This window comes from Mustela nigripes, chromosome 11, assembly GCF_022355385.1.
Source record: "Mustela nigripes isolate SB6536 chromosome 11, MUSNIG.SB6536, whole genome shotgun sequence".
Classification (NCBI taxonomy): Eukaryota; Metazoa; Chordata; class Mammalia; order Carnivora; family Mustelidae; genus Mustela; species Mustela nigripes.
Window position 1 is genome coordinate 8,424,460 of NC_081567.1, and position 23,431 is coordinate 8,447,890.

At 63.4% G+C, this 23,431-nt stretch overlaps 1 protein-coding gene across 7 annotated transcripts; it reads left to right on the plus strand.

Annotated features, from left to right (window-relative positions):
• The first annotated feature begins 51 nt into the window (after nt 1–51).
• On the plus strand, nt 52–23,431 carry SH2B2 (SH2B adaptor protein 2). Of its 7 annotated transcripts, none has more exons than XM_059414621.1 (10): nt 52–153; nt 1,066–1,163; nt 11,817–12,571; nt 15,588–15,689; nt 17,227–17,318; nt 18,612–18,703; nt 18,811–18,975; nt 19,505–19,713; nt 22,235–22,406; nt 22,903–23,431. In XM_059414621.1, the coding sequence occupies exons 3-10, from the start codon at nt 11,846–11,848 to the stop codon at nt 23,244–23,246; spliced, it is 1,902 nt and encodes a 633-aa protein (XP_059270604.1). In that variant the 5' UTR covers nt 52–153; nt 1,066–1,163; nt 11,817–11,845; the 3' UTR covers nt 23,247–23,431. The 7 variants fall into 7 exon arrangements, with proteins under 7 accessions (XP_059270604.1, XP_059270600.1, XP_059270603.1 ...); XM_059414620.1 differs by lacking the exons at nt 52–153; nt 1,066–1,163 and adding exons at nt 1,748–1,992; nt 4,930–4,983; XM_059414617.1 differs by lacking the exons at nt 52–153; nt 1,066–1,163 and adding an exon at nt 1,189–1,559.

Below are 23,431 nucleotides of genomic sequence, written 5' to 3' on the forward strand. Positions count from 1 at the left end.
TCTCCCACCAGTTCCTCCTTGCGGGGGCCGGAGTCACAAACAGCTGGCTCCGGCTCACTTCCTCCTCCCTGGGGATCAGAGCTCTCGTCCTGCCCAGGACCCTCTGGCCAATGACAGCCCACTGGCAGAGCTCAATCCATTACTCAAAACCAGGTTAGTCTGTGGTTGCGGGGGGGGGAGAGGGGAGCAGGCTCTCCCATCTCCCAGAAGGGTGGGGTCCACAGCCAGGCCACCCACACTGGCTCCCACAGCTCTCCGGGCTTCATTCATAGACCTCCTGGTTCCCAGCCAGCCACAGAGGCCTCTGGGAGGCTCCAACCGATAGCTGGTCCACGTCTGAGCTTTCATTGAGTGCCTGCTGGCCAGGTACCGCTGAGAAGGCGGCTAGTTTGTGTGTGGAAGGGAAGAGACTAGGGACCAGGACCTCCGATGAATCCTGCCTTGCTTCAGCACCCCCGAAGAGGGCAGCCCAGGGCTATGGGGGGAGGGCAGGAAGCCAGAGCTCCCGGCCAGCCTACACCTTCACAACCCACTGCTCCTCTCTAGGCCCACCCTTTCTGTCTCCCAGATCGGGATCAAAACCCTTCTTCGCCTGCCCTGCTTCCTGGGAAATCAGAGGGGACAGGGCTTTGTGAAAGGTTAAAGGGCTCTCCACCAAGGTCAGAGATCAGTATGGGAGAAAGAGGACAACAGATGGAGGCCTTTGAGCTCGCGGGGGGGACCACGGCCCCCCACAGAACTGCCGATGGTGCAGTTGCAGAAGGTTTGGTAAGGGCAGGGAGAACTGATCTGACCACCTGTCGGGGGGGTGAGGGCTTGGGGCAGGAGGCAAGGGAGAGGAGGAGAGAAGGAGCAACAGCGCCCTCCCGTCTCTCCCCCACGAGCAAGCAATAGGTCTGATGTCTGACCCACCCTCCCACTCAGCCCGACCCCTTTCTGGCCCCTGGAGGCCCCAGCTTGCCAGGGGTCAGTCCACAATTGCACCGCAAGGACCAGAAGGAGTCTTTGTTTTCTCAGCCAGAGTGGTGTCTGCCCTAACCTATGCCTTGGGTTTGGGGGCTGCAGAATTCAGCGGAGGTGAAGAAGCCAGGTCTGTGTCTGGTCCCCATCAGCCCCTTCTGAAGACCTCTCCGGGTGGCGTCAGTCTCCCCATCACAGTGAAGGTGCGTAGATGGGGCAGTGCTCGGGGGCTTCCCCGCCCTGTAACCCTTGGGCTATTTCCGGGCACGGGGAGCGGCGAAAGAAGAGGGCGTGGTGCTCGCCCTCGGGATTTATGAGAACCAGACGTCGACTTCCCCCGTTGCGACATCTGGGCCTCCTCGAGGCTCCCATTGTTCCCGCGGCGCAAGAGCCAAGACAGCGGCGGCCTCCGCCGGGCGCCCATCCCCAGGGGCGCCGACGCCCCCATACACCCCACTATTCGGGCCACCCACCCGGCCCCCACCCACCCCGCTCCAGGGCACGCTCCAGGACTCTCGCTCCAAAAGGGGCGGCCGGAGGCCAGACCCTAACCCCTCGGGCCCCAGGGCTCGGCCGCCGCCGCTGCAGCCCCAACCAAGGTAGCATCAGCCGCGGGCGCGGTTCAGGCTCGGCGGAGGGCTGGGGGCGCGCCGGGGGCGGGACCGGCGCGGCTCTAGGCGGGCGAGGGGGCGGGGCCCGCGCCGGGGGCGGGGCCGAGGAGGCGCGCGCCGCGCGGGCGGGGGGCACGAGGGGGAGCGGGCGGGGCGCGCGCGGCGCGGGGCTGGGCTCGCAGCGCGCGGGGCTCGGCCGCCGGGACCGCCGAGCCGGGGCCGCGCAGGGCCCGCGAGGAGCGCACGAGCCTTCGAGGTTGCGGACGAGCGAAGGAGGAGCCCCAGCCAACGCCGGCGCCCGCCCGGAGGGAGTCCGAACCCGCCGCGGGCCATGAGCCGCCGGGCCCCGGGAGCCGGGCCGCGGTCGGGGCAGCGCTCCGCCGGCGCCCCGGCCCGCCCAGCCGCAGCTGAGCGCCTGTAGGTACGGTCTGCTTGTCCTCAGTTCCCTCGTCCATCTCCCCAGACCCCGGCCGTCCCTGAGGGTGTGCGTGTGTGTGCGCACGGCTGCCCCGGGAAGCGCGGCCGCACGCGCCCTGGTCCGCGCGTGTCGTCTTTGTGTGCGCGGGTGGGAGGGAGCGCGACGGAGGGGATGCGCCCCCGGCGGGGACCCCCTCGCCGAATCTCCCCCCTCCCCGGCCGGGCGGGAGTGGCGGGAGGGGCCGAGCCGCCTCCGGAGCAGCTGCGCCCCCGCCCCCTCCTAGGGCCCAAGGCCCGCGGTGTGGCGAGCGCTGCGAGGCCCCTGGAGGAGGGGTCTCTGGCTGGGGAGCGGCGCGAGGGAGCCCGGGTCTCTTCCCTGGGCTGCGAGGGAGGGGGGCGGGCCAACCTGGAAGGAGGGTGCGAGCCCCGGGAAGACCCTATCCAGTCCACAGTCGCCCGGCCGGCACGCCCTCCATTCGGCCCTGGCGGTCTTTCTCACGGTCGCCAGTTCGGTCCGCCCACCCCCAGGAGCTCTCCGACCGCCCTCGATAGTGGGGAGGACCGCTGTGGGTGCCCGAGAGGCCGGCGCCTTTAAGAAGGGGCGGGTTCATGCCCTCCATTCAGGCCCTCCGGCCTCAGCCATTGATGAACCTGCGGGGCCGCGCGGGGGCCCGGAACCGCGCCAGCTCAGCGGGCCAAGGCCAAGCAGAGGCTGGGACCCGGCCGGGCACCCCCATCGGCCCACGAAGGGAGGTCTTTAAAGGGAGAAGTCGGCAGTGACTGGGGTCCCTTAGGACCCTCAGGGCGGATCGGCAGCCAGCCTCAGGAGTAACCGAACAGGGATAAGCCGGAATCAGTGTTCACACCGACTTGGTGCAGAGGAGAACCTCAGGGCTGGGAGGTGGACCCGGGTTGAACCCTGCCTCTGCACTTAGAGCCTCCATTATGGACCCTGTAAAATGGAGATGGTGCTGCCTCCCTCCAAGCTGGGTGGCCAGCAAGTGTTGTCCACTCCAACACAGGCCACCGATCATGGGGTGAGTGAGGACAGGAGGAGGGAGGCGAGTTTTCCCTAAGAGACTTTAGTTGCCTCTATGGGGGATGTGACCTGAACCCCGCCCCCCCAACTCTGTTGCCGCTTTAAACAGGTTTCTTCCTTCCTAGCTTCCCTGCTCCATCCAGGAGGCGACTGGTCAGGGGAGTGACCTAGAACCTTCCAGCTCTAGGAACTTTGGGAGAGGTCTGGTAGTAGGGGCAGTGCTCTTATGCTGACTTGAGTCCGGACGTTTATGGGGGTCTGGGAGGCAGAGTTTCCCACCAACTGCTCTGCTCCCTTTACCCCGCTCTCCCTCTAGAGGGCATGCAGATGGTGGGTCAGAGATTTTGAAGCAGGTTAATCAAATGGTTCTAAGTAGTCAAGGGTTCATCATATATACATGCTTTTCCTCTTACCTGTTGTGGAAAATGTGTCGAGATTTTCTAAGCCCCTCTCCCTCCTTAATGGGTCTCCTAGGGAGAATACACGTGCGCGCACGCACACACACACACACACACACACACACCCACAATGAAGAGTGGGCTTCCCCCAAGGCCAAGCTTTTGGTTTTGAGTTGATGTCCCCCCAAGTCTCATATAATCTTCACACTAGCCCTGTGGCTTTGGTACTATTATTACCCCCATTTTACAGAGAAAGAAACAGGTTCAGGGAAGTGAAATCACTTGGGCCAGAGTCACTCAACCAATAAGCCAGGTCTCTAAGCCACGGGTCTCTGACCTGTCCTGCCCACTACTTCTTCCGCTGTGTGCCCATCCTGGGTTGTGGGGAGTTGGGGTTCTAGGTGCCGTGGCAGCTCCTGGCTGCCGTGCCCATGGGGTTCTCGGAGCCTGCTTCGCTTCCTGCTTCTCATTGTTCACATGGGACCAAGGGAAGGTGGCAGCCGTGGAGCTTTGGGGAAGTTTCTCCTCCCCCCTCACCTGGTTAGGTCTGTTTCTTGGCTGCACTCTAGCTAGAGAAAGTTACAGCCTGCACCTTTTTGGGCAGAGCTAGGCAGGGTAGCAGTGTGTAGGGTTATATTATCTTTTGACTCTTGTGGATGATGCAGGGTTTGGACCCCATTCTCCAGATTCTTCGGACTCTCTGTGGATAGGGCCCCCCTGGGGGTGGGTATATAACACCTGCGGGGGGTCATGGTCTGGTGCTATTGTAGAGGGGCAGGAGAGTGAGGGTGGAGGCGGGGACAAGACAAAGGGGGTGTTCCCAAGGCCTCCAGCGGCTCAGGGGCCTGGCAGCTGTTGGGGCAGAGGAGTTGGAGCAGGTGGGGCGATGCTGGGCTGGGTACTGAGGCTCCCAGCAGAGAAAAAGCAGGGGTTGGAGGAAGAGGACATAAAAGAACTCGGAAGTGGTGAGTCTGAGGTGCCTGGAGATCAGCCAGGCTGGGAGTGTATTGCTCAGAGAAAGGCCCAAGGAAGCTTTATAAGAACCCATAGTACGCAGAGGTCTGGGATACTCAGATCTGAGCGGGGGGGATATTGAGGTCTCGGTTAGGAGTCGCTGGTATGTGTGTCATGGAAAAGTCAGAAGGCAGACTGATGGGCTGGGTAGCAGGAGTTGAGGGGGTGGGTGTCTTGCAGGTTTCAGGGGCTGGGCCAGGCAGGTCCGAAAAGGGTATGAATCTGGGCCTAGGTGAGATCCATGGCACTGGGAGAGAAGGAGAGACTTCAAGGTTGGGGAGAGGGTGCCTCTGCTCTGTACTCGGGGAGGGCAGGGATAGTGCAGCTGGAGCCATCCCAGCCTGCACTCCACCTACAGAGCCTGCCCAGGAACTGTCCAGCACCAGGTGCTTCTGAAGGAGGAGGGGCTTCCCGCCCAAGCCCCCAGACCCCAGCATAGCTCATTGTCCTGGGCCCCAGTGCCTGCTTGTCTGACTTCTGTTTCCTCCAGGGCCCAGCTCAGGACTCGCCAGTCCTCCTTCCTGTCAGAATACCCCTTCTCAGGGTGGGTATCTCCCTTCTTTCTCCTGAGGCAGGGCCTGGGTCCCCCCCACCCTGAATCCCCTCAGAGGAGAGCTCCCCAGGGATAGGGCCTTGTTTCAAATAGCGTATGCTACAGAAAGGGACAGACCTGAATTTGGCCTCACCCTCCCCTCTTGCCCATTCTATGACCCTGGACTCCCCAGCATGTCTCCTGACACACAGTGGGAACCCAGTGACCAATAGGTCAGTCACCACGCTTGCCAGAACCCCATTTCTTTGTGCAGTGGGTGAATCCTCTCTTCCTGGCGGGGCACATTTGAGGGAAAAAGGTTCTGAAACAGGGGCGTAGCTCAATAGGGTGTGGGTTCTAGGAAAAGACCTTGGCCCCACTGTGGAGCCTGGATTTGTTGGGGTTTGGCAGGGACCATGGGAAACAGGGAGACCAGGGAGGAGGCCTCTGTAGCCATCTGCTCAGAGCAGTGACAGGACAAGAGGGAATGGATGCAGAACATTTACAAAACAGAAGCAGAGGAGCTTTGATTTCTTAACCAATTACCTATGGAGCAGTCTCTACACCCAGCATGGGGCTCAAACTCACAACCCCGAGATCAAGAGTCACAGGCTCTTCCGACTGAATCAGCCCGGCTCCCCCAGATCTCAGGCCGTTAACCTTCTGCACTGTCCCACAGGTCAGGTGACCAGGTGGGGAGATGCACAGGCAGTGGGGCCTCTGATGGGAGCACCTGGGGACCCCCAAGGACCAGGGGGTCTGCAGGTCCCAGAGCCAGCAGGGTTTGTCCAGGTTGGGGGCATTAGTGAAAGCCCAGGGGCTCACCCGAGGGCTTCCACCCTCCCCCAGGGGCAAAGGCTGGCAGCATGTGAAAGGTATGGAGGGTGGCACTGAGCACAGAACGGCTCCAGCTCCCGGTAGCCGCCTCCTAATGGGGCTTGTCAGCGTGGGCCTTGGACCACGAGGCAGCCCGCGTGGGAGAGCAGGGTGGTCCCCTTTCCAGCTAGAGACACTGATGCTCGGAAAAGCCAGGCCCACCTGAGCACCCTTCCCTCCAACCTCCAACCCACTGCCACCCAAACAAGGCAAGAGTCCCAGGGGCTCCGACTCTGCACCTGTCCCCGTCACTAGCCGGAGAACCTTCCTCCCACACCCGGTCGGAGCAAAGTCCCAGCAGGTTCAAGGTTGTTCAGACCAGAAGCGATGCCAACTTGTGCCTCCGCCGGGGTCACGGGGTGAGCACAGATACATTGTGTGGGAGGCTTGGGGAATGCCAGCCACACCTCACTCGCCGGAGGTCTTGGTTCAGAACCCTGCCCTGGGGGGACACACTCTGGGGATAGGGCGGGCTGGGGACTAGCCTAGAGAGCCAACGTCCAACAGTGACACAGGGAACGTGCCTTCCTTCCCAGGGGAAACTCAGGCAGCCAGCCTGTGGGTGGCAGGCACTCCTGAAGGAAGTACTAGCCCAGACGTGGTCTGTGTCCCATGGAGGAAAGGGGTGCAGAGCGGGGGCTGCAGGGGACCTCCCCCCAGAGGCCAGGAGGTCAGCTGGAAGCACGGCACGATAGAGGACAGAAGGAGCGTTCATGGTCAAGTGTGGGGTCGGGTGAGCCAGGCCCGCCCCGGCCTGAGAAGCCCAGAGGACAGGACATCAGTGGGCATGGCTGAGGCTGAGTGAGGCCTCATCTTGTGTTGGGGGGCCCCAGGTAGAGACCATAGTTTCCCCATCGTGAATGGTTATTGGGGGGGCCACTGCCCACCCCAGCGCAGAACAGCACCCTCCTCTCTGACCCCCAGCATCCCGTTGGCACTTGGCTGTCCGGGTGAGCGTGGAGCTGAGCGAGGGGGCAGGAGGGTCAAGGCCCTTGGCGATGGACAAGCTTGTGCGAGCCGGCTTTGCGGGGTGCTGGCTGGCTAGCTTGCCTTGCAGGGCTTCCTTCCCTTCCCTGGGGGTAGATCGTCTCCCGTGGAGGTAGAAACTGCTGCTGGGCTTCGCACACGAGGCCCCGAGGCCCCTGCAGGTTGAGGGTCAGGCAGGCTGGTGTCTCCTGCTCCCCAGGCCTCTGCCCGCTGCGGGGTGGACCGATGCGCTGCCCGCCTGTTAGCGGGGGTGGCTAGGCTGCTTATCCATATTTTAAGGAATGACCTGGCCGTGGGGTCCGGAACTGCCTGTGGCGGGGGCTGATGACCGGCCTTCTTTTTTGTACTGCAGTTGTGAACGCTATTTTTACCCCGGAAGGCCCGCCGCCCCCTCTCCCAGGCCTCTAACCGGTTAGAGGGCGGGGTCTCTCATCTGGGTTCTCGGCGGGGCCCCGGGGTTAGGAGAGCCCGTGCTTGGGAAGGTGACAGGCAAGGACTTGATTAGGCTTCCCCCGTCATGCTCCAGCCCTGGTGAAGTGGGAACAAAAAGAAAGCAGGAGCCAGGCAGGTCAGCGGAGCCTGGAAACCCGCGGGGTGATGGATCAGGGGAGGGTGGTCTGTCCGGGTGGGTGCCCCTCGTCCCCAGCTCCGGTCCTCCTGGAAGAAGCCTGAAGATGAGAGACAACCCCTGCCTGTCCCTGGTCCCTTGAGGGGGGGGTGACATTGGGACCACAGTCTTCAGTGTCCAAGGGCCATGACAGCCCCAGGCCTTAGAGGCCACTGCTTAGCACCATCGTGTCACCAGTGGGGAGCCAAGGCCAGAGGAGACACAGGGCATGGACTGAGATGGCGAGCCCACTGTCGCCCAATCCGGCGCCTTCCTGTCCTGACTCAGCAGGTCTCTCCGGCTTCCTGGGGCCATAGGCAGAGGAACTGGGACTTTGCCCACAGAAGCAAGAGGGCCAAGGGCCACAGGGACCTCATGGGAGCTCAGGGAGGGAGGGCCAGTGTAGGGGGAAGACTTTCTGGAAGAAAAGTTTTACGCAGTCTAAATGCCAAGGAGAATTTAGTAGTCCGGAGAGCAAAGACGGCCGTCCAAGCAGGGGAGCGGCACAGGCAAACACCCAGGGGGATCCCCAAGGAGCTGCTGGACGAGGGAGAGCCCAGGGCCAGCTGGATTCATCCATGAGCCTTCCAGGCCAGCCAGACAGAGGGCGCCAGACTGAACTCACCCACCTTGCTTCTGGTACCACTGGGATGGCCTTCCCCCCTGAGGCTCTGCTTTTCCCACATCTGGGTCTGGCCACCTGCAGAATGGGAGAGGGATCTGTCTACTGGCTGGTCCCTGGAGAAGGCTGGAAAGGCCTCCTGGCTTCGTCATGCAGAGGTTAAGGGGCCCCTGGCTCTGCCCATGGCCGCACGGACACCCTATACTGTCCTTCCGGGACGGGGTGGCTCTCACTTCCCATAAAGTGAGCAAGCAGGCTCCGAGGTGGGTGTTGTGATCAGCATCCCTCACCCAGGGGGTAGTGGGGCCGGTAGGCCTGGCCCAGGACAGCCAAGTTCATTGCACTTGGTGTCATCCCCAGTTTGGACTCCAAGGACAGTTGGGTTGGGGTTGAGCCCTCTTCTGTGGCTGGTGGCCTCCCCCTCACAGAAAGCCACGTCTGGGCCTCCGTCTCCCCATCGGTACCCAGTGCAGGGCTCCCTGCTGGTCCTGCTGCTTGTAAATTTGACCTCTGGAGGGCTCAACCCCTGTCCTTCCCGTGTAGCCCCCACTAGGCCCAGGGGACGCTGAGGGCTGCCGGGCTGGGCTTCAGGCCTCCAGGCTCCTGGCCAGCCAGCAAGGGTGGCTCGGGGAGGTCTAGGCAGGCCTGACCTCCCAGTGCCTTCCAGGCCGGTCCCTACCCAGGACATGACCGGGGCCACCATATCCATGGCAGGTTCTCCTCTGAGCCCCACCCCTACCTCCTGTGAGGACTAGGTGGGACCCACACTGTGAGAGCCTCCCCCCAGGGCCCTGCCCCTCGGCTCTGCGCCTTCACCCAGCAGGGAGAATGGGAGGACCAGGAATTGATGTGCGAAGATGTGCACTGGGACTGATTTCCTCCCTGCGCGCTCACCCCCGGCCCCCGGTGGGGCAGCCGGGCTGCTGTGCGACCCAGTGCGAGCCTCCCGGCGGTCCAGGCGGAGAAGCGGCCAGTATAGGGAGCACGGCCCCGCTGGGTGAATGGCTTGGAGCACAGGAACGGGGCCTCACAGGCTTAGCTGCAGGGCTCTCCCGCCGCTCCCCGACTCCTCCCCCTGCAGATGTGCCGCCTCAGCAAGTCCGGACAGGGCCTTGGCTCTCAACCTTCCCTCGAGGCCTCAGTGGTGGTGGCAGGTGCGTTCCCACTTCTGCCCTCTTTTCTGGCCTATGACTCGGGCCTGCCTTCTGCTCCCAAGGAGCGTCTTATGCCAGATGGGGAGACAGACCTGGGAATGGACACCTGGAGCACCCCGTCACTGGCACCTTGCTAGAGGGGGTCCTGGGAGGGAACTGTCAGAGCTTGGAGGAGACACTCCTGCCTCATGGTCGGGGGAGGCAGGGGAAGGTCCGGGAAGGCTGGAGGAAGTGGCCCCTGCATTCATTATTGAAGGATGAGTAGGAGTTCGCCAGAGGAAGAAAGGAAGACCAGTGGGTCCCAGTTACCGTTCATCCCTACAGAGGGGTCAGTCTTCGCTTCTCTCTTTACTGTCATAAGGGCCAGCGCAGAGCCCCCCCCCCCCAGGAACCTGCCCAGCTCCCTGCTGCCCTCTCCCCGGTCGGTACCGGGCAGGAGTCTCTAAGCAGTCCCGCTGGTTCAGAAAACTGTCCTCTGTGCTAAGTGGCCTCGTCAAGTGGCCCATGTCCTCCCTGGGGCTGTCCTGTGGTTATTGACTGCAGATCGATGGCCGAGGTGAGTGGGAATTCCCACAGGGCCCCATGGGCCAGAGGCCCCACAGAGGATTGCACAGAAGCGGGGCAGCTATCTTTATGAGGCGTTTAATTACAGAGTTTGGGTCCCAGGAGCTCCGAGGGAAAGGCCATGCCAGGAAATGTGGGGATCCTGGGAGGACAGGTGAGGGCATGACCCTCTGTCTTAGTTTCCCTGAACCCCTCAGACAGGGGCTCCTCAAGGCAGGGTGGGACCACCCCACCCCAGCTACTCCCACTGGTAATTTTCATCCTGGCCTGGGGGCAGGGGTAGGATATATAAACACTGGGCTGGACCATTGCCCCAGGAGTGGTGGTTACCTTGGGGGACAAGGGGGCAAGGCCCCCGAATGCCTGGGCACAACCAGTAGTTTGGCGAGCCATTGTAGTAAAAGCTGGACGGGCCTGGGAACCGGAGGAAGCTGGCCGGTGAGCGGGCCGGAGTCCCTCCATCAGGACCTCTGCAGGAAGGCCGGGTTTGGATGGGAGCCCCGGAGGGAACAGGATTCCAAAAGGTGGGAAGAGTGGAGACACGGGGACAGAAAGCAGTCTAAGAGGGCAGCGTGCCTTCAGAGCCAGTAGGAAAAGTGGATCCTACGTGATCCACACTGGAGGGGTGAGCCCCGGGGTCCTGGACCAGGGGGAGGATCCCAGGCCCATCACTAATGAGCTGCGTGATCTCAGGCACCATGCGAGGGCTTAGGCAGTGACAGCTGTGACATACCTGACACATCCTTGTGTGAATGTGTGCCAGACACATTCATTTGCTCATTCCGTGTTTATTATTATTATTATTATTTTAGTCATCTCTATATGCTTGAACTCCCTATCCTCAAATCAAGAGTCACATGCTTTACTGACTGAGCAAGCCAGGCGCCCCCATTCATTCAGTGTTTACCGTGCCTACCATGAGCCCAGCACTGGGGACACAGCAACTTAAAACTGCATTCTCAGGGGAAGGGTGTGGTGGGGAGCAGGGGGGGTGGGGGGGGGTAGGACAACACAACCAGGCAAGGGAACAAATGGTGTGTCAGATGGGGATAAGCACCATGGAGCAAAGTAAGCAAGCTTAAGACGTGCAGACGGCAGCGCTGGGTGGGGTGGGAACATTCCTTACTCTCAGCAGAGTGGGGTCAGGGAAGGCTACTGGGCAAGACGGTGTAGAACCAGAAACCTGAAGGAGTTGAGAGAGTGTAGGGGAGAGAACGTGCCAGGCAAGTGCAAGACAGAATTGCAAGTGCAAAGGCCCTGGGGTGGGACCCAGCAGCAGCCAGAGTAGAGTGTGTGGGAAGAGTGGCAGGAGATAAGCTCTGGGAGATAAGTGGAGGCAGATCATGTGACACCATGGGGATTATGAGTGGGACATCTACTTTTACTCTGAGTGGAATGGGAGGCGATCCAGGATTATGAGTAAAGGAGAGACCTGATCTGTCTTGTTTTAGGAGAAATGACTGTGTTCCTGGGTGGAGAACAGTGATGGCGTTGGGGGTGGGGGCAGGGAGCGGTAGGGGCGGTGTGCATGAGGGGTGAAGTTCCGGGGTACCAGTGAAGAGGCTGCTAAAGTAGGGCAGGGGAGAGAAGGGGTCGTGTGGGGCCCCGTAGGGCAGCCCTGATGGAGAGTGGAGGAAAGGTTGAGTTCTTGGCATATTTCAAAGGCAGAGCTAAGAGGAATGCACATGACTTCCTCCTGTCTACTTGTCTCTGGGGGCCCTCAGAAGAGGTCAGCTTGGAAGTAGGTAACAGGAGACTCTTGGGGACCTCAGATCTAGGCACCAGGGACCCAACCTCCACCAGCCCCAGAAATGACCTTGAGAATGCCGATTGAAGAGTGGCTGGGAAGAGGGAACCCCCTTCTGCAGACACTGCCTTTCACCTCCCTGGTTGTCCCTCTCTGCTCTGAAGGCTGCAGGATGTCACCCCCCTACCCCCGCCCCCCTCACAGCCCCAGGGAGTCCCAGGGAGAGGGGCCAGGGGCTGCTGAGGCCCCGGAGTCACTTCCCGCCCTTGTCGCTCTTGTCGCCCCCAGCCGCAGGGGGCTGCGATGGGACGGGAGCCATGAATGGTGCCGCCCCTGGCCCCGCCGCCGCCCCCGCCCCGGTCCCCGACTGGCGGCAGTTCTGCGAGCTGCACGCACAGGCGGCCGCCGTGGACTTCGCCCACAAGTTCTGCCGCTTCCTGCGGGACAACCCAGCCTACGACACGCCCGACGCCGGAGCCTCCTTCTCCCGCCACTTCGCCGCCAACTTCCTGGACGTCTTCGGGGAGGAGGTGCGCCGCGTGCTGGTGGCCGGGCCGGCGTCGCGGGGGGCGGCTGAGCCCCCGGACGCTATGGAGCCCGAGCCGGCGGGGCCCGCGGCGCTCAAGGCGGCCGCCTACGGCCACTCGCGGAGCTCGGAGGACGTGTCCACGCAGGCGGTGGCCAAGGCCCGCGTCCGCAAGGGCTTCTCACTGCGCAACATGAGCCTCTGCGTGGTGGACGGCGTGCGCGACATGTGGCACCGGCGCGCCTCCCCCGAGCCCGACGCGGGCGCCACCCCGCGGGCTGCCGAGCCCCCCGCCGAGCCGCGTGACAAGTGGACGAGGCGCCTGCGGCTGTCGCGGACGCTGGCGGCCAAGGTGGAGCTGGTGGACATTCAGCGTGAGGGCGCGCTGCGCTTCATGGTGGCCGACGACGCGGCCGCGGGCTCCGGCGGCACCGCCCAGTGGCAGAAGTGCCGCCTGCTCCTGCGCCGGGCAGTGGCCGGCGAGCGCTTCCGGCTGGAGTTCTTCGTGCCACCCAAGGTGAGTGCCCAGCCCCCACCCAGGCAGCCGCTGAGGGTGCCAGGGCTGGCTTCCAGCAGGTTTCCTGTTGGCTTGCTGTCCCCTGGGGCCTCCCAAACACCAGTGACAGTCGCACTTTCAGGGAGGGTGCCCTAAATGTGTTGTCGTCCCCGCCCCCGCCCAGGCTGCGGCCCAGCCCCTGGTGAGTGGCCCTTCCCTGGTCCAGGTTTTGAAAGCTAAGCATCTAGCTGTCTCCAGCACTGCTGCCCCATGAGAGCAGCCCGCCCTCTCCCCAACTTGGGTGCTGGCCTTGGGGGCAGCTGGCCTTGGGGGCAGAGCCTTGGGGGCAGCTGCAGGCCTCCTCCAGGATGGCTGACCTGCCGTACTGGGCAAGTGGGAATCAGTGGAACAATAGTGCCTGTTCTCTGAGGACACCCGGCACACCGAGCCCTAAGCGTGGGGCCCAGTCTCATGCCCCAGACCCCCTGTTGGATGGGCGTCATGGTCCCCAAGTCACAGAAGAAAGAACAGAGGAGTACTCTGAGAGGAGGTGTGGCCCCGTCCAAAGTCCCAGAGCTGGTGGGTGCCAGAGCTGGGCTATTAATACCCACTACCCTGGTGGTCCCGAGAACGGAGGAGCGTGGACATGGGAGCTGCTTGTGCACTGGGAGGTTCAGAAAGGGGGGGAGGCTGTGCTGGCACAGCAGCTGGCAGCACCCCAAGAACCAGCCAGCCCTCCCCCAACTCCTGGGCCCACTCTACTCCTTGGCTCCTTTAGTCACCCCGAGCCTCGCGGCTCTCTCCATCTCCCAGGCTGTCAGGACTCTGGGTGCGCTTCCTTGCCTCTCCCCACTCAAGGGGCAGGGCGTGGGCTCCCCAAGGCTGGACACCCACGAGCCACGCGGACTCTGGAGAAATGATTTCCCGGGGAAACCCACGTATTCCTTTGAGTTGTAGGACCCAGACATCCCAAGGGTTTTCTCCCTGCCAGGCCCCCACCATTAGGCCTCCCGAGAGAATTCCTAGACCACTAAGTCCAGCTCCACCACTTGTCAGAGAGAGACCGAGGCCTGGTGAGTGGGGCAGGCGGGGTGGGGCTGGCCCAGAGTCACCCGGAGGGCAAGGGCAAAGGCCCAGGGCTCAATGCCTCTGGGCCTGAGTGGCAGTTACAGCTGCCCAGCTGTAAATAGCGTCTGCTGCCCTTGGGGGGGAGGGGTGCAGGGGCTCGGCCTCTCCCTGAGTCTCTCCTGTCCTACCATGCACTGCTGGCGGAGGGCAGGGCCCCTGCAGGAAGGCAGGCAGCTGGGTTCCTAACCCCTGATCTGGCCTTGGACCCTCCTTTTCCCAAGGAAGTATTTGTGAATTCAGGAGGGAGCCCCGTGGAAGGCAGGTGATACCCACGGGAAGGGCTCAGGTCAGGCTCCCCAAATGTGTTGGGCCCCAGGGTGAGTGAGCCCCCACGGGGCATCCCTCCTGATACCCCCTCCCAGAGCTTTTTAGTTCTGTGCACCCCGCCACGGTCCAGATCTCCTTCTGCCCCTGGAGGCCTGGCCGCACCCTCAGAGCCCAGGAGCGTGGGGTCTGCGGTTCAGGGACCTTTTCCCGGGGTCCTCAGCCTTCCCTCTCACATGTCCCCATGAGTCAAGGCTCTGGCCACTTGCACCCTCCTCCTGCAGGAAGCCCTTTGCCAGGACAGCCCTGGGGAGCCAGGGAGCAGGGGGCCCGACCCATGCATTCTGAAGCCATCAGGAAGCCTGCATGTCTAGGACGGGATGGTAAACCTCGGGGGAGAGGGCAGTGGGACCTCTGGGGGCCCGAAGGAGGGGGAGTTTGGACTGTCTCAGTGTCCACTAGGAGCAGAGCCCCCAAGACCGGCCTCTCTGGAGGCATGAGCTGAGGGAGCAAAGGCTACAGGCGGACACCGCCTGCTGGCTCTGGCTGGGGAAGGGAAACGGCGAGGTGTGCCTAGAGCAGGGGCAGAGCCACTCACTGAGCTAGGACGGCGCATCTCAGAGGCCAGGCACGGGAATCGGCCCCTCCGGCCCGTGGGAGCCCAGCTAAAGCTCCCAGTCTGGGCCCGCACAGTCCCATCTGTATCTGCTCTCCTGACTCCGGGACCATGAGCCCCGGCCCCACTGGCTGGCGGGATGGCCTGCCCTGGTCCGCTGAGGCCCTCGGTCTCTGCTCCAAGCCCAGCCCTGCGCTCGATGGCTGGCGGCCAGGGCTACCAGGAATTCCCATCAGCCTGCCCACCCAGCGTGTGGCCCTTCCCTTTCCTCCTGAGAAAGTCCCTGTTCGGGAGCCCAAGCCCTGCTGGGAAGCTGTCTCAAGCCAGCCCTGGGGGATTTTAGGGCCGTGGCCAGGAGCTCTGGAACAAAGTGGGAAGGGCCAAGCGCAGAGCGGCCCTCCGTGGGAGCCCTGACAGCTCACCTTGGTTAAACCCCACACTGGTCCCTTTCCCTCCACCCGGGACACGGCCGTGCCCTGCTCCAGGAGCCCCGTTCTAAGTCAGGGACTCCAGAGCCATGCTCTGGGAAGTCTGGTCTAAAGCGGGGAGGGCAGCATTTTTTTTTTCCTCAGGCGTACTAAGATGGACTTGAAATTATCTTACCCCGTTACACACAGGATAAACATTGTCTGGTGAGATGTTCATTCCAAAGACATTCTTACCTAAGTTCACATGTAGTGGGTCCCAATGTCAAATCTATTGCTTGGTATGGGTCAGGGTCAAGAATGGGAAAACCACAGATGTGGAGGGTGCACGGGGCAGGAGGGCAGCCCGGATGGAGTTTTCCCCTTGGCCCTCAGAGGTGGGAGACTCAGAATTTTGTTCCAGCTCTGTGACTTGCCGTGTGACTGTGTGGGGAGGTCCCTTTGTTTCCCAGAAGCTCCCTCAACTTACCCATCTGGGAACTGGAGCCAGGGTCGCCATGGTGCCCCCAGCCGAGGGCGCCCCTGACCTCGGAGGAGGGGGAGGGTGCAGAGGGTTTCAGAAGACCCTGGCTGACTCTCTCTCACTGCCCCTTTGGCCTCCCAGGCCTCCAGGCCCAAGGTCAGCATCCCTCTCTCGGCCATCATTGAGGTCCGCACGACAATGCCCCTGGAGATGCCGGAGAAAGATAACACGTTTGTGCTCAAGGTGAGCCCCACCCCCGGCCCCAGAAATCCCCCCGCCGCCCCAGGCTAGCGCTGGAGAGAGGGTGAGGAGTTAGCCGAGGGGCCCAGGGAGGGAGCTCTGGTGGCAGGGCCCTGGACCCGCCACAGGTGTCTGGCACACAGCTAGGACTTGAATCCGGATCTGGGCTATAGCGCCGTGGGCTCTGGGTGTCCCCCACCGTCTGGGGCCCCCCGTTCCCATTTCCTCCTGGCCTAGTGCCGCTCCCCTGAGTTTCACTTCCTCGCCCCCCTTCCCCAACTGGACGCAGCATATACCCACCCCGTAGCCTGTGGCAGTTATGCAAATGCCCCCGGCTCTGGGCACCGGAGTGTGGGAACCGGCCCGGTCCCACAGAGGGCACAAAGGCACCGAGGGTGGGCGGGGAGGCACCCCGGTGGGTCTGGGGGCCACTCGTCCTTTTCCCAGGCTCCACCCCGCCAGGGCGGCCGGCTTGGGTTGCTGAGGACACAGCTCCCGGCTGCCAGGGCTGTGGCCCTGGACCTCCTCAAAGCACTGGGTGTTTGTCAAGCCAAGTCCCCAAGGAGGCCCAGAGTTAGCCACAGACTCCCTTATTCATTTACCAAACATGTGTCAACCCCATATCCTGAGTCACCCCAGGCCCCCAGGAGCTGAGGACATAGTCCCTCCCCGCCTGGCATGCTTGTCTACTGGGTGAGACAGGCCCAGGGCCTCGCTCCCGACAGCCAGCTGGCCACCATGCTGCCGCCTGCACCCAGGAGCCCCGACGCGGGGGCTCACCCGCCGGCCCCACACTGAGCCTCAGTTTCCCCATCTAGTCAGACTGGGGTGGGAGGTGGTCTCTGAGGCCCCTCCCAGCTCCAAGGTGCTGGCAGGCAGCCAACTGCACTTCACCAGGACACACACCGGAAGCTGAGAGCCTGGGGCCTTGGCATCACAGAGATCTGGGTTCAGGTCCCAGTGCTGCCACTGAGCGCATGTGCGAGCGAGTCACCTGCCCTCTCTGACCCTCAGTCTTGTCCTCCATAAAATGGGGACAACCTGCCGCCTCCCTCACTGGGAGGAGGTTGTCACACATGGGCAGGATGATGCTCTGGGCGCTGTCTCTCCCGCTCACGTGGCCCCAGAGATAGGGCTCCAGGCGCTAAGGCGTTGGAGGCCTTTAGCTCCGCGTGCCAGGCTATGGACCTTCAAGGGCCTGACGGCTGGGGTGCTGTTCCGCCCCATCTCCGGGGTGCCAGGCCAGCGTGGCTTCCTCAGAGGCTGCGGCTGCAGGACCCGAGGACCTGAGCTCAGGGGACAGGACCTCAGCCCCAGCAATCCCTGCTGCCGGGTCCCGGAGGGAGGGGCTGCTGGCAGTGCGGCCACAGCTCTGCCGCCGGCCCCTGACCCTGGCTTGAGGTGGTGCCGGACGGTGACCCCACTGTCGTTCCTGCTGCCCGTGCCCGTGAGCCCCCATGGGGGAGGGGCGGGCGAACCGTTTGCCCCAGAGTCTGCAGCCCTGTGCTGAGGGCTGGACGCTGGGCCGCTCTGTCCCCAGGTCGAGAACGGAGCCGAGTACATCCTGGAGACCATTGACTCGCTGCAGAAGCACTCGTGGGTGGCTGACATCCAGGGCTGCGTGGACCCCGGGTGAGTGCCCAGGCGGCCCCAGAATGGGTTTGGGGGTGCTGACCGAGTAGGGCCCCGTGGTGCCCCCATACAGGGTGAGGTCTTTGGTGGGGGCAGAACCTGAGTTTGGGAGGTGGGTTTTCTCGTAGCAGTCCCGGCTGGGGTCACCTGTACCCCTAGCCCCGACAAGCTCTTTGGGACCTGCTCCATAGGGCCAAGGCCTAGGGACCCAGAAGAAAGTTGGACTGAGACTTGCCTTTACAATAGGGGAATCTGAGACCACTAGGACATGGGCAGTGACAGGGGGAGCCCAAAGGGCCAGGGGTGGCAGAATGGAGGCAAGGCCCCGAATCCGGCCCTAGGGCTCCGAGTCGTACGGTAGAAGTCCGCCCTTCCTCCAAGACTTAAAGGAGGAGCAGGCCTGAGCCAGGCAGAGGGGTGTGAGGGCCTGGGGCTTCCAGGGGAGGGCCGGGCCGTTCAGCCCCCAGACGTAGAGCTGATGCGGGGGGTCTTGATGAGAGCCTGAGAGGCTGATAGGTTGGGTGCAGTGGGCAGCCGTGGCTGGGCGCGAGCAGAGGGCAGTTACGGTCAGCTGCGTGCGGGCGCACAGCCGGGAGGCTGGCTCCGTGCTCTGGGAGAGATCCCGAGGCCAGGAGTGGGAGGGGCAGGCCGGCCAACAGCAGAGGATTTGGCAGGAGCTCTTCTGGCTAATGGGGTGAGCCAGGCCCGGGGGGAGGGGCCGCTGCTTTCTAATTAACAGCTTCATTTGAGGAAGCGCAATTAAAGGCCTGAGTGCTTTCCAGGCTGCTCCCCCCCCCCCCCCCCCACCCCCCAAATGGCTCTAACCCCCCCCCTCCGCCCGCCCGCCACCCTCCCTGCCATCTGCCTGCACATTCCTCCCCCAGCCCCTGTGAAGGTGAACCTCACTTTGCAGTCTTATGAAGCTGGCTGGGCCCCAGACAACTCATGTCAGGGACAGGGAGACAAAGGCCAGGGTGGGGAAGGGAGCTGTCCTGCCATCATTTGAGGGACAGCCCCCGGGGTCCCAAGACGAGGCCAGCCCCTCGTGGGTCAGTGGGCAGGGTTCACGTGGCCTCGAGGAGGACTCGGAGACTCGGAGACCTCCCTGGATGGCCTAGTCATGTCCGCCGTGGCCACAGAGCAAGCTGATGGTATGGGACAGAGGGACCCAGACGAGCAGGATAGGGCTGCCGCTGGCCATGGGACCATCAGCCGTCACTGGGGGCTCCACGTGCAGCCAGTGGTTGGGGTCCGCCCGTGGCGGGACACGATTGTGCCTTCCCACCTTCGCAGGGACAGCGAGGAAGACACTGAGCTGTCCTGTGCCCGGGGAGGCTGCCTGGCCAGCCGAGTGGCCTCCTGCAGCTGTGAGCTGCTGACCGACGGTACGTGTGGGCGGAGCGGGTGAGGGGAGCGGAGGGCAGGGTCAGAGGGGGCGCTGGGGCCCAGATGGCTCAACAGATGATGTGCTTCCCACCTGCCACTTCTCCAGCAGGCGACCTGCCCCGGCCCCCAGAGACAACGGCAGCCGTGGTGACAGCTCCACACAGCCGAGCTCGAGATGGCGTTGGGGAGTCCCTGGCCCATGTCCCACTGGAGACCTTCCTGGAGACCTTGGAGTCCCCAGGCGGTGGGGGCAGGGACAGCAGTACTACAGGTGTGTGCACAGTCTTCTGTCCCTGGGCCTCCTCCCCGCCCCCCGCCCCCCGCCCCCTGCCCACACACCGCAGGCCACAGGGGCCCTCAGGCTCCCTCTGAGGCCCTTCTCGAGCCTCAGAAGCCATGAAGTTCCATCCTACCGGGCACACTGCGTGGCAGCTCAGTAGTTCTGGTTTTTATGGGGAAGTCCGGGAAGGTGACCCTTCCCACAGGCCCTGGATTCCATAAAAGATGCTCAGAGGAAGGAGTAGAAGGTGAAGGGTTGGGACCAGGGTTGGGAACAAGGAGACTTGACTTGTTCCCAGGTTTCCTGCTGACCTACGGATGGACTCCAGGAGAGTCCGTCTCTCCCTGCCTCAGTTTACCTGATACGCTGAACTAGTGGGTTGGGTTGGCTCCCTGACTCGTTCTAAGATCATTCCAACAGCATTTTGCATGCCAACACCCAAGAAGCCGCTGCGGGTCCTCTCTCACGGACCCCCCCGCCTCGGCTCCCCCAGGCCCCTCACACCATCCTCCTTCTCTAGGGGAGGAGGGAGCGGAGCCGGAGCCCGAGGCTGAGCCCGAGCTGGAGCTCTCCGACTACCCCTGGTTCCACGGGACGTTGTCGCGGGTCAGGGCAGCTCAGCTGGTGCTAGCAGGGGGGCCCCGGAGCCACGGCCTCTTCGTGATCCGCCAGAGTGAGACCCGGCCTGGGGAGTACGTGCTGACCTTCAACTTCCAGGGCAAAGCCAAGGCAAGTCGGCTGGGGATGGTCCGGGGGGGAGGTGGGGTGCGCAGGGGCAGTGTGGCCAGCCCTGAGGGAGGAGTACTGAGGTGGTGCCGGGCCCGAGGTTGTGCCCGTGCCCCGGGAGCAGGCCTGACTTCCCACCGGCGCGCCTGTACCCCACCTGCGTCCCCCCACTCACCTCCCTGAGGGCTGCATTCAGCCCCAGATGTGGCTTCTTAATTATCCAGATGGGGAAGTCACCCACTGGTGGCTGAGCCCACAGGAGGCCGGGCCCTTCTGAGGGTTTCAGTTTGACCCTGTGCACCGGGGGTCGCTTACCACGAAGGCTTCTGAGGGTCTCTGCCCATAGCCACACTGGTGCGGGGCCAAGGTCAACCAAGGCCCTCCTGCCCCACCCACCCGCAGATAGCCCCTCTTCTTCCCGGCTCGGGTCAGTTCACCAACACCTCCTGGGCCCCAGCTCTGAGCCAGGCCTGTGGCAGCCCCAGGATCACAGAACCACACCCAGGCGGGCCCTCAAGAGCCGGGCAGGAGGAGAGGCCTCGGACTGGGCCACAGGGCTGCCGCACATTTACGGCGAGCGGTTCTCCCGACCCCAACAGCCAGAGTAAGGGCTCAGTGACCTTGAGAATCCTCAAGGTAAAGAAGGGCAGTCCAGACGGGGCACAGCAAGGGGGTAGCAGTGCGCCCAGATCGGGGGCTCTCAAGGAAGGACCCTGTGTGCTAATAATAATAAGGTGCAAAGGAAACTATCCCAGAAAAGTCAAATGATGTTGGTGCATGTGGAGGGGGGGCGGGGCTTGTGGTTACAATGAGACCAGAATGGGCGGAAACCTCGACCCCGCTTCCCCACCATCCCAAATTTCCCATAAAGGAAGAGACCTGGCCCCGGCTCCTCCCAGGACATGGTTCCCATCCCTCCCTGCTGGAGGAGGGGGCACCCCAGGACTCCTGCTCCAGGCCTGCCCTGGTGATCAGTATCCCAACCCCCAACTGGCCTTCCCTGGGCATCTCTCCTTGGCAGCGGTGGCCCCAGCATGGAAGAGGCACCACTCCCCCCTGGGGACACCTCCTTGGAAAGCAGCTGCCCTTACCAGTTCCTCTGGCAACCGGGCGCTTAACGCTGTCCCCAGCAGCCCAAAGTTTGCTTCTGGGCCAACACCGCCCCAGGCGGCCTCCCGGGAGCCAGGATCTGACTCATGCCCAAGCCAGAGGCTAGGATGCTGCCCAGCCCTCTGTGGGGCATGGTGGCGAGGGGGAGAAGGAGGCGGCTGAAGCAGGGCAGGAGGCTTCTCTCCTTCCTGGGGCATGACCCGGCCTTGAACTCGCCCCAACTGCTGCCCTCTCAGAGCTGGGTGACTGGCCACGGTTTGACCAGTTGGTTGTGGGGTAGAGCAGGACCTCCAGTCCCCTGCGTGCACACTTCCTAGGCAGCTCCTTTCACCTTCAGATAAGAAACATCTGGAAGGTTTTCCTGAAAATTGAGATGCACCGGCCCCCTGAGGCCCAACTCTGCCTGGACCCGTGCCCTTGAAGGCCACACCCAGACTTGAGGCTGTGCCGGGACCCCTTCCACTATGCTGTTCCTCTCCTGCTGAGCCCCTGCCCTGGGCTGCCAGGAACGCTCTGTGGGTTCGCCACACTGTTCGGGCAATTACGGGCCCTGCTGAGTGGCAGAACTCATTCAGGGGGTGCCTTCGTGCCTCCTACCCCCAGGGCTTCTCTGTCCTTTATGCAGGGGGCCAGGCCACCTTGCCCTCCTGGGCTTGGAGTCACATGCATAACCTAAAACCCTTCTATCTCTGACCCTTTCTCACCCCCCACGAGACAGTCGGTCTTCCTCCTGCGGGACACACATGGAGCAAAACAGGGCTGAAACCAGAGACCTGCGGCTCATCCCCCTAAGGCACCTGTCGCATGCGGGGCCTGGAGACCCGCGGAGGAACCAGCCCTGTTCCTCGTGCTCCCGGTGCTCCCACTGCAGCACCATTAAGAAGGACATGGGGTCACTCCTCCCCAGCTAGACGCAGGGTTGTTTCTTCTTTACCCCACTGCACCCCCCCCCCACCCCGCCGACACCCCTCTCCCGGGCTTCTGCTCTGCAGGAACAGCAGCAGGCAGATTCCTAGCCTGCCGGGGTGGGAGAGTCACACAAAAGAATTTTCTTTCTAGCTCTGTGACTAGGGTGGGGGAGGGAGTCCCTTCCACCCTCCCTGTGCCTCAGTTTCCCCATCGCTAACATGGGGGCTTTCATTTCTACCTTCTGGGACTGTTGGAGACTAGAGATGGGGGTGCAGAGGGCACGAGGTGTGTGCTCCTAGCATAGGGACCAAATGCAGGACCAAATGTAACCCTGCCCCCCGACTAGGGGAGTGACCCCCTGAGATGGGGCTCAGTGTGTGAGCTCTGACACAGCCCCGCATGGCCTCTGTGAGACTCCATACTGGTAATGACCTCCAGAGGCGCTTGCAAAGCAGTTGGCTGGCGGGGGACCCCACGGCTTGACCACATCCACCTGTGCCCACAGCACCTGCGCCTGTCCTTGAACAGCCACGGGCAGTGCCACGTGCAGCACCTGTGGTTCCAGTCCGTGCTCGACATGCTGCGTCACTTCCACACCCACCCTATCCCACTGGAGTCCGGGGGCTCTGCAGATATCACCCTACGAAGCTACGTGCGGGCCCAGGGCCCCCCACCCGGTAAGACTTCCCCAGGTGGCTTATGTGATGGCTCTAGAAGACAGATGCGCCGTAGGGGGAGGGAGGCACCCACAGGGGGCCACGTAGGGGGAGGGAGGCACCCACAGGGGGCCACCCAGCCTCCGTGGGAAGAACACGGGGTCCTGAGCAGGTGTAAGCAATCTGGGCCATCAGGAATGGAGGGAGAGTGGCGGCGCGGGCCCCGTCCGGGTCCTGAGTGACTGGGGGCAGGCGGAAGGAGGTGGCTCACAGCGCACGGATCCCCTGCAAAGTTGGGGCCCCGCGGAGAGCGGCTGAAGGAAGTGTTGGAGGGGCTGGGAAGGGTGTCCGGCATATGGGACATCAGGTATCCAGGGAGGGGGTCTGGAACCAGGAGAGTCAGGTCACCCGGCCCCTGCGGGTCTCCGCGGGTCTCCGTGTGACGCGTGGGGGTTGGGGACAGCGGGGACCACGGTGGCCGCCTGGGCCCTGACGCGCCCGCGCTCTCCCGCCACAGCCCCGGGGCCGTCCGCCGGCGCCGCGCCCGCGCCCCCCGCCTGCTGGAGCGAGCCGGCCGGCCAGCACTACTTCTCCAGCCTGGCCGCCGCCGCCTGCCCGCCCGCCTCGCCCTCGGAGGCGGGCGGAGCCTCGTCCTCGTCCGCCTCGTCGTCCTCCGCCGCGTCCGCGCCGGCCGCCCCGCGCCCCGCCGAGGGCCCGCTGAGCGCGCGCAGCCGCAGCAACAGCGCCGAGCGCCTCCTGGAGGCGGCGGGCGGAGGCGCCGACGAGCCCCCGGAGGCCGCGGCGGGCGAAGGAGCGCGGGGCCGCACGCGCGCCGTCGAGAACCAGTATTCCTTCTACTAGCCCGGCGCGGCGGCGCCAAGGCCCTGGGGCCACCCGGCCCCGCCGCCCGCCGTGCGGTCGCCCCCGTGCCCGTCCGCCCGTCTGTCCGGCGGACCCGGCCGGCCCCAGCCCGGCGCTGGGTGGGAAAAGCGAAGCTCTTCAGTGAAGACATAAATGTTATTAAAGAGCCTGTTTTAGGGACTGCA